Here is a 9,822-nt window from a genome sequence, read left to right on the forward strand (position 1 = left end):
TAATGGTGAGTAGAAAGAAATTTCTGAACCTTTTATCTTTCTACTGAACTTTGGAGATGGAAACGTCTTAAAAACAGTGATGTGAGTGAATTTAATGCATTTTTTTTCTGTGTATTTACAGATGGGGCATGAGTGGGTTTGGTTGGATTCAGAGCAAGACTATCCCAATGACTCTGAGCTGAGCAACGACTGCAGGTCCCTCTTCAGCTCATGGGATTCCAGTCTGGATCTTGATGTGGGAAGCTGGAGAGAAACAGAGGAGCCAGGGGCTGAGGAACTAGAGGAAAGCAGCCCAGGGAGAGAACCTAGTGAGCTGCTTGTGGGGGACGGAAGCAGTGAGGAATCTCAGGAAGAGGCAGAGCAAGTCAGCTGCCAGAATCTGCTCCACTTTCTTTCTGAGGTAATGGGGAGCCATTGTTTCCAAAGTTTGGAAGTCCCAAGTTTCTAAGAGAATGCTTATCCATACACATTTCTACCACTTTTGATATTGTTGACTAAAACAAAAGCTCCATAGTGGCAAGAACTAAGTTAATGGCTATGTCTCTAGCACTTGGTGCTAATACAAAACGTGTGCCAAATACGTACTTTTTGACTGAACGTTCTAAGATTCCAGGTATTAGAAGCCCAAGGTCATAGGAAGTAGGATTTCTCTGTGTAAGACTACCTTATGAATAGCATTGCAGTTTGTTTTTCTGAGTTATGGGAGGCAATGCCCAGACTCTTTTTGAAGCTTATAACTTCAAAAGGCAGTATTTTGCAGTGTCCTTATTACCTTGGTTAAGGTTTACCACCAGCAATAAACTAAATTGGACAGAGTCTGTGTGGCAACTTCACACATTCAGGAGAACCTAGGTAAAGATCAGCAAGAATCCAACTCCTGTGTTGTGTTCCTTCTATCTGGATTGTCCATGGCAGATAAAAATTTTCAGCATTTTTCTAGACTGCCACTCCCAATTGATCACGGTTGACACAACGTGAACAATGAGAACGCAAGCTTCTTGAAGAGGCAAGAATGATATCTATCTTGTTTACTATTAGGTGCCTAGCAACTAGTCCAGTGTCTGTATATATGAGATATTTTATACATTTTATTTAAAAATTTTTTTTAAATGTTTATTTATTTTTGAGAAAGACACACAGTGTGAGTGGAGGAGAGACAGAGAGAGAGTAAGACACAGAATCCAAAGCAGGCTTCAGGCTCTGAGCTGTCAGCACAGAGCCTGGCATGGGGCTCGAACCCACAAACTATGAGATCATGACCTGAGCTGAAGTCGGATGCTCAACCGACTGAGCCACCCAGGCGCCCCCATTTTATTATTTTTTTAATGTTTATTTATTTATTTTGAGAGAGAGCACAAGCAGAGGAGGGACAGTGAGAGATAGAGAGACAGTAACCGAGGCAGGCTCCAGGCTGTGAGCTGTCAGCACAGCCTGATGCAGGGCTTAAACCAACAAACTGCGAAATCATGACCTGAGCTGAAGTTGGACACTCAGCCAACTGAGCCACCCAGGTGCCCCGATATTTTATACATTTTAAATGATGGAATGAATGAATTAATCCATTTCCATCTCAAACTTAGTCACATTCACAGTATAATCATGTAACATTATTAATATGTAGATGATCGTTTCTATTGGTGTTCCTATGCATCTAATAATAAACTATGATTGCAGGTAGCTTATTTAATGGAGCCACTGTGCATTAGCAGCAAAGAATCAAGTGAAGGTTGCTGCCTTTCGTCTGGTGCCAAACAACAGGAGGGAAGGGAAATTGAAGCTACTGAAGGAGAAGAACCATGTAGAGAGCCCGGACAGCTTTCAGCCTGGGTAGACACCCTAGTAGCTAAGAAGTCACTGGGAGAAAATGGAAGGCCAGAGGTGGCTCCAGCTCCCTCAGATATTTGTGCAATTCAGCAACTACACAGAGAGAGTGAAGAAGTAAGTGGATAACTTAAACCATCTGACTGATTGGTCCTCTGTCCATGGAGGCAGAACAGAGTGGTTACTGCATATAGGTTATCTCCAGTGAGTTAGCTACCTGGGCTCAAATCCTGGTTTTAGCACCAGTTAGCTGTGTGACCTTGGGTGTGTCAGTGAACATCTTAGAACCTCAGCTTTTTCTGCTGTAAATGGAATAATGGTGCTTTCTCTACCTTAGGTTTGCTATGAAATCTAAATGAGACATTTCGTGTAAAGCTCTTAGCTTAGTACTTGGCTCATAGTAAGCAATGAATAAAATTTAGAATGCCATTGTTGTTAATATTGTCTGATCCACTAGACTAGTTAACTTAAGGTCCACACGTCATGCTGACAGTTTTTTTTTTTTTTTTTTTGAGTTTTAAAATGAGTTTATTAAAGAATGTTTTTAGGAAGGCAACAATGTTATTAAAAAAAACTTCTGTTTCTTCATGCTGAAAAGGTAAGAGGCTATAGTTACAAGCTTCTTTCTATTGGAATTCTGATAGTATAGCACAGTGTAGTCATTTCTGCGATGCTAGAATAAATAAAAAAAGTCTCTTCTATGCTTCTCCTCAAAAAAGCGATGAATAATAACAGAAGATGGCATAAAAAAGCCATTTTTTTCCCCATTCATTCTGTAGTATTGGAGCCAGTATTTTTACCATCACAGGCTACAATTTTCACTTTATCCACTTTAATAAGTTCTGTCACCTCTCTGAATTCAACATCATTCAATACAAAAGTCCACACATTATCGCAGAATCTGTACGTATTTAGAGAGCCCCTGAAGTTGACTCTGTTCCTGACCCTCTGGGCCAATGCTGAATTTATAGCCTTATCAAACTGAAGGAGAACTTGGAGAGCAAGTTGGGGGGTGATCTGTTGAGACTGTATGAGCTCATCCAGGCTCTCCTGAAGACTGTTTCCCAAAGTGGTATTTCTGTATAACTGATATGCCATGGCTTAGGAGGAAGAAACTGTTTTTCTTATTCAGGCTTGCATTGATGTCCTGTGGGGAAGGCGCTTCCCGCCGCGGAGCGGACAGAAGCGGAGCAGCCAGCAGCCCAGCAGCTCATGCTGACAGTTTTAAAAGAATACAGCATCCATCTAGCAATTAGTATATTGCTTTTTCATTTTTTTTCTTGGGGTATGGAATCACAGTTCTCCAGACATATTGTTAGCAAGAAATCATTGATGTAGGTCTAGTTAAGTCACCTTTCTCTGATTTCTTTTATAGCTTTATATAATTGACCCTTCTCATCTTAAGGTCAGATTTCATTTACCCCGTACAGGTAGAATTACCTTGCAGATAGTAAATCTCTTTGTAAAGTTTCCTTTGTTGCCCGGCATTCTCAGGGGAAGGTTCAGCAAGAATCCAAAGAGGAGGACAAGGGTGAAGGGTATGTGTCAGAGTTGGAAGACCAGCCCTGTTCAGGTGAGTGTGATGATGACTTCAGCATTCAGGAGACTCCTTTGGTGGATATCCTTTTCAGCCGTGCTACCTCCTCAAAGTCGTAAGTATGGATTTTTATCCAAGGTTGTTAAGATTCAGACTTTTATTTATGCCTGTTCTTTTTTTTTTTTTTTTAGTGTTTATTTATTTTTGAGACAGAGAGACACAGCATGAGCAGGGAAGGGGCAGAGAGAGAGGGAGACATAGAATGTGAAGCAGGCTCCAGGCTCTGAGTGTCAGCACAGAGCCCGACGCGGGGCTCGAACTCAGGAACTGTGAGATCATGACCTGAGCCGAAGTCAGACGCTTAACCGACTGAGTCACCCAGGCGTCCCTATTTATGCCTATTTGAATTTGTTACCATGAACATGGATTACTTTTATAAATTAAAGGAAATTAGAATTGCAAAACACTAGAAGTAGATTTAAATATAATTTTATTGTACAAATAGAAGTCTGTATGTTTTCCTCTTATAAAACAAATCTGTTCCAGGTGCCTGGCTGGCTCAGTAGAGTATGCAACTCTTGATCTTGGGGTCGTGAGTTTGAGCCCCACATTGGGTGTAGAGCCTACTTAAAAAAAAACTGTTTCATCAACATTGAGAATCTCTTTCATAAATAACTTTTCTCTCTAATTACTATCTTTATTTATTCAGGAAACCTGGCTCAGTCAAGTTGCCCCTCAAGTCTAATACTCAAACTCTTCTTTCAAAAATACTAAAGCAGCTTCTCTTAACTTGAAATATAAAACTTGATATTACTTTTGGTTAATAGTGATTATTAAGAGAATATTTATAGAGTTTGGGGTCTCTTATGGAAGCATTAAATATGTTTTTACTCCTATGGTGTTACTCCCTTCAGATATTAACTAGAAGTGCTATGTATTAAGAAAATCTCATTACCCACCTGGGAGAGACAGAATACCATTTGTGAAGTTACTGTTTCCTTTCTGTCCTGTTTTATCCCATAGGTCTGATCTAGGTCAGAGTGACCCTGTTCAGGATCACTTGCTATTTAAGAAGACTCTCTTGCCAGTCTGGAAGATGATTGCCAGTCACAGGTAGGTCTCCACACCACTCTTGGCATTCACAGCCACTCTTCTCATTTAGAGTGACTTTCCAGGGTTTCTTCATCCTGTCAGAGTTTGTCCCTTAACAGGTTCAGCAGTCCTTTTCTGAAGCCTGTATCAGAAAGGCAGGCCCCGGGATACAAGGATGTGGTGAAAAGGTCAGTGAAAAAGGGGTCGAAAAAGGTTGGTTGCTTTTATATCTGTCTTTTCATACTTTTATTTCCCATTTATTAGTTCCTCCCTTCCTTCCTCTCTCTTTCTCTCTCTCTCTTTCTTTTTTTAAAGATTTTACTTTTTAAATATATTTTTTAATGGTTTATTTTTTTGAGAGAGAGAGAGAGAGAGAGAGAGAGAGAATATGAGTTGGGGAGGGGCAGGGAGAGCAGGAGACACAGAATCTGAAGCAGGCTCCAGGCTCTGAGCTGTCAGCACACAACCCAACACTGGGCTCAAACCCATGAACTGCCAGATCATGACCTGAGCTGAAGTCAGACACTTAACCAACTGAGCCACCCAGGCAGCCCATAAAGATTTTATTTTTAAGTAATCTCTACACCCACCATTGGGCTTGAACTTACATCCCCGAGATCAAGAGATGTATGTTCTGCCAACTGAGTCAGCCAGGCACTCTGATTACTTCTTTATTTCATTTACATTACTTATAAACTCAAGATATATTTTACAGCTGAACAAGTTTGTAAAGTTACGGTAAGTTTGGTCTTCATTTGGGAAGGAATGCAGGGAACAAAGGGTAAATAATAGGCTGTTTTCTTTTTCAGCATTGATTTTTAAGTAATATCCATTCATCTTATATTAGTCTTTGATACTGTTTGATACTGCTCTTTTGGAACAAAACTTTAAATTTTTTTTTTTTAAGTTTATTTATTTATTTTGAGTTGGGGGGCAGAGAGAGAGAGAATCTCAAGCAGGATCTGTACTGTCAGCACAAAGCCCAGTGTGAGGCTTGATCTCATGTATTGTGGGATCCTGACCTGAGCCGAAATCAAGATTTGGATGCTTAACTGATTGAGCTACCCAGGCGCCCCTGGAATGAAACTTTGAAAAGAATGCTATATTCATTCAAGCAGTTGTAGGTATGCTAAGGCAAAGATGCTACTCCAAATGTTTATTTACACACATTGGTTGATAGCACTATTTTGGATTTTTATAGCATAGTTCACCTAAAATGCTGTCATAAACTAGTGTATAAATAGTGTAAAAGATCAGGAAAGGACGTTTGGAGACGGACTACTTCGTTCTCTAGATAAGGAAAGTAAGGCTCAGAGGTGCTCATGACTTGGGAGTGATCAACAGTGAATAGCAGAACTAGATCTAAGCCAGATTCTTTTTTTTTTTTTTTTTTAAGTTACACCCAAGTTAGTTAGCATATAGTGCAACAATGATTTCAGGAGTACATTTCTTAATGCCCCTTACCCATTTAGCCCTTCCCCCCTCCCACAATTCCTCCAGCAACCCTCTGTTTGTTCTCTATGTTTAAGAGTCTCTTATGTTTTGTCCCTCCCCTGTTTTTATATTCTTTTTGCTTCCCTTCCCTTATGTTCCATCTGTTTTGTATCTTAAATTCCTCATATGAGTGAAGTCGTATATTCTTTCTGTGACTAATTTCACTTAGCATAATACCCTCTATTCCATCTACATAGTTGCAAATGGCAAGATTTCATTCTTTTTGATTGCCGAGTAATACTCCATTGTATATATATACCACATCTTCCTTATCCATTCATCCATTGATGAACATTTGGATTATTTCCACACTTCGGCTATTGCTGATAGTGTTGCTATAAACATTGGGGTGCATGTGGCCCTTTGAAACAGCATACCTGTATCCCTTGAGTAATACCTAGTAGTACAGCTGCTGGGGCCGTAGGGTAGTTTTGTTTTTAATTTTTTGAGGAAGCTTCATACTGTTTTCCAGAGTGGCTGCACCAGTTTGCATTCCCACCAGCAGTGCAAAAGAGATCCTCTTTCTCTGCATCCTTGCCAACATCTGTTGTTGCCTGAGTTGTTAATGTTAGTCAGTTTGACAGGTGTAAGGTGGTATCTCACTGTGGTTTTGATTTATATTTCCCTGATGATGAGTGATGTTGAATATTTTTTTATGTGTCAGCCATCTGGATATCTTCATTGGAGAAGTATCTATTCATGTCTTTTGCCCATTCACTGGATTATTTGTTTTTTTGGGTGTTGCATTTAGTAAGTTGTTTATAGATTTTGGATACTAACTTTTTATCTGATAATGTCATTTGCAAATATCTTCTCCCATTCTGTCTGTTGTCTTTTAGTTTTGCTGATTGTTTCCTTCACTGTGCAGAAGCTTTATTTTGATGAGGTCCCAGTCATTCATTTTTGCTTTTGTTTCCCTTGCCTCCAGAGATGGGTTGAGTAAGAAGTTGCTGCAGCCGAGGTCAAAGAGGTTTTTGCCTGCTTTCTCCTCCAGGGTTTTGATGGCTTCCTGTCTATGTTTATGTCTTTCATCCATTTTGAGTTTATTTTCGTGTATGGTGTAAGAAAGTGGTCCAGGTTCATTTTTCTGCTTGTTGCTGTCCACTTTTCCCAGCACCATTTGCTGAAGAGACTGTCTCTATTCCATCGGATATTCTTTCCTGCTTTGTCAAAGGTTAGTTGGCCATATGTTTGTGGGTCCATTTCTCGGTTCTCCATTCTGTTCCATTGATCTGCGTGTCTGTTTTTGTGCCAGTATCATACTGTCTTGATGATTACAGCTTTGTAATAAGAACTTGAAGACCAGGATTGTGATGCCTCCAGCTTTGGTTTTCTTTTTCAAGATTGCTTTGGCTGTTCGGGGTCTTTTCTGGTTCCATACAAATTTTAGGATTGTTTGTTCTAGCTCTGTGAAGAATGCTAGTCTTATTTTGATAGGGATTGCTAAACCCGATTCTTAACTTCTAGTTCAGTCCTCTTTGTACACTGCTGTGTCTTCTCTTATATACCCACTTTTTGTGTCTCATTAAATAATTATTTAGGTAAACATTGACTTGATTCACATTCTTTATCTCCACACAAGGAGAAGGACATTTTTAACTTTTGATTATGTAGTAAGAGAAGTAGATTAAACAAGTATATGACTACACATTGTAAACAGTCAGTCAGTACGATGGGAGTGACTCATTGGAGCTCTTTACAACTTTGGTACCTGGGGCTAGCATTCCTCCTGCAGTAGTAAGAGTATAGTAGCTGGGCTTGTGGGCTCTGGAGTCAGGCTGCCTCTGAATTGGAATCCAAGCTATGTGACTTTGAGCAAGTATTTAGCCTCTGTAGATGTGTTTCCTCTTTGCCAATTGGTGATAATAAGGCGACAGCTTATAGGTTTATTGAGAGGATAAGTGAGTTAATGTAGAAAGTACCTAGCACACCTCTTGGCCTATTGTAAGAAGTCAAATGTTAGCTGCTGTTGGCATTTTATTATCTGATGGGTATTGTTATCTTTGCTACTGTTTTATTTGCTATTTTCATTTACTACTTGGAGAGCTGGTTTTCCATGAGAGCATGTTAGGTCCCACATATTCACCATGAAAATTTGATTTTCTCTCGTTTTTCTTGGCCACCTGTAGACCCATGGACTTAACTAGCCTGAAAAGGAATCTGTCTAAGGGACGGATTCGTACCATGGCTCAGTTCCAGAGAGACCTGATGCTGATGTTCCAAAATGCTGTGATGTACAATGACTCTGATCATCATGTGTACCATATGGCTGTGGAGATGCAACGAGAAGTCTTGGAGCAGATTCAGGTAGTGTATGTAAGAGAGCTATAAGAAGAAGGAGTACAGGCTCTGGAATCTGATTTTAGTAAGTCTGAGAATAAGAGTGATGTTAAAATGACCTGTGTTCTCAGAGTTTATGTTTAAGGGTGACTAAAATCCCTGAGGTACTAACGTCGTACCTACTGCTTTGGAAAACCCTAAACCTCTGTAGGACCAGCTTTAATAGAATAATGAAGTAAAGTAGTATAGGAATACAGGCAGCACTGAAGAAGTCTCAAGAGAGTTGGGAATACAGAAGTAACAGGAGCTCCTACTTCCAGAACCTCAAATCAGAGGGCTAACCATGCAAACCAAAGACTGGAGTCACTCCATTTTTTGGTTGCTCTACCTATTGATATTAATGTATGTTCACACTGTCTCATCTATAGGGGTAAGACATGGTAGCCAAAAGAGGACAGAGAGTTTCTTTTCTGGGTAAGACCATACTTTAAAGAAAAAAAGCATAGTCAGATCTTACTGCAGAAAAAGAAATAAAATTACAGTCAAATCTCTGTAATTTTTAAGATTCATAACTTGCTATTACCTTGTCTTTGTAGGTGCTGAGTGTTTGGTTAGACAAAAGAAGAGACTTAAATAGTATGGAATGAGAACCAGCCAAGCCTGTGGATGTTGGAAAACCTCTTTTGTTAACCAGGAACTGCTATCCTGACCTTTTCTGGATTTGGGACCTCTTACTGATAGTTACAGAAGATCCCAGTACTTGTTTACCAGTTCTCTGTTGTCTTTTCTAATAAGAAAAATGCCTTAATTCACAACCAAGGAGTCAAAGGTGCCTGTGGACATAACATGAAACAGGGAAAGCTGAGATTTGGGGCTAAGCCATAAATGTTGCCCACAGCTTTGTTCCATAGGCTTGATTTAGATGTAACTAAATTAAATGTCTTATAACTGCTCTGTAAATAAATGTTATTTCACAAGTTATAGATTGCTTTTTAATGATTACAGAATCTGGTATTAAAGGACAGTATCTGGTGGAATGAGTAAGGTACTTGATTTGGGTTTCTTACATATACTGTCTGCAGTGGGATGGTGTAGGATGAAGCGAGAGTGTCTGTGATTTGTCTCCGTATTTATAAAGTTGAGATAATTGAAGCGTCCTTCAAATGGCTAGAAGGGTGAAATAAGATGAAAATGTTAGAAAACATCTAGTGCTCTTAAGATTCCCAAGGGGGAATAAAGATGCCTGTAGGCTGGCATCCTCTGTTGGATAAAAGAAACCAGCCACAGCAAGTTCTTACTTGACACATCCCCAAAGGCAAGGGAATTAAAAGCAAAAATGAACTATTGGGACCTCATGAAGATAAAAAGCTTCTGCACTGCCAAGGAAACAATCAAGAAAACTAAAAGGCAACCAATGGAATGGGAAAAGATATTTGCCAATGACATATCAGACAATGGGCTAGTATCCAAAATCTATAAAGAGCTCACCAAACTCAGATACCACCTCACGCCAGTCAGAGTGGCTAAAAAGAACAAATCAGGAGACTATAGATGCTGGCAAGGATGTGGAGAAATGGGAACCCTCTTGCACTGTTGGT

The 9,822-nt window shown here is 39.7% G+C and overlaps 2 protein-coding genes across 2 annotated transcripts; one reads left to right on the forward strand and one right to left on the reverse strand.

The window, feature by feature from the left end:
- Positions 1-2,547: 2,547 nt before the first annotated feature.
- On the reverse strand, positions 2,548-3,029 carry LOC109252121 (transcription initiation factor IIA subunit 2). Its single transcript, XM_019424293.2, has one exon. The coding sequence runs from the start codon at positions 2,917-2,919 to the stop codon at positions 2,590-2,592; it is 330 nt and encodes a 109-aa protein (XP_019279838.1). The 5' UTR covers positions 2,920-3,029; the 3' UTR covers positions 2,548-2,589.
- Positions 3,030-3,720: 691 nt separating this feature from the next.
- On the forward strand, positions 3,721-9,205 carry LOC109252122 (bromodomain-containing protein 8-like). Its single transcript, XM_019424294.2, has 4 exons — positions 3,721-4,471; positions 4,570-4,638; positions 8,074-8,251; positions 8,821-9,205. The coding sequence occupies exons 1-4, from the start codon at positions 4,455-4,457 to the stop codon at positions 8,869-8,871; spliced, it is 315 nt and encodes a 104-aa protein (XP_019279839.1). The 5' UTR covers positions 3,721-4,454; the 3' UTR covers positions 8,872-9,205.
- The last annotated feature ends 617 nt before the right edge of the window (positions 9,206-9,822 follow it).

Source organism: Panthera pardus, unplaced genomic scaffold (assembly GCF_024362965.1).
Source record: "Panthera pardus isolate Hobbes unplaced genomic scaffold, ASM2436296v1 HiC_scaffold_2, whole genome shotgun sequence".
Classification (NCBI taxonomy): Eukaryota; Metazoa; Chordata; class Mammalia; order Carnivora; family Felidae; genus Panthera; species Panthera pardus.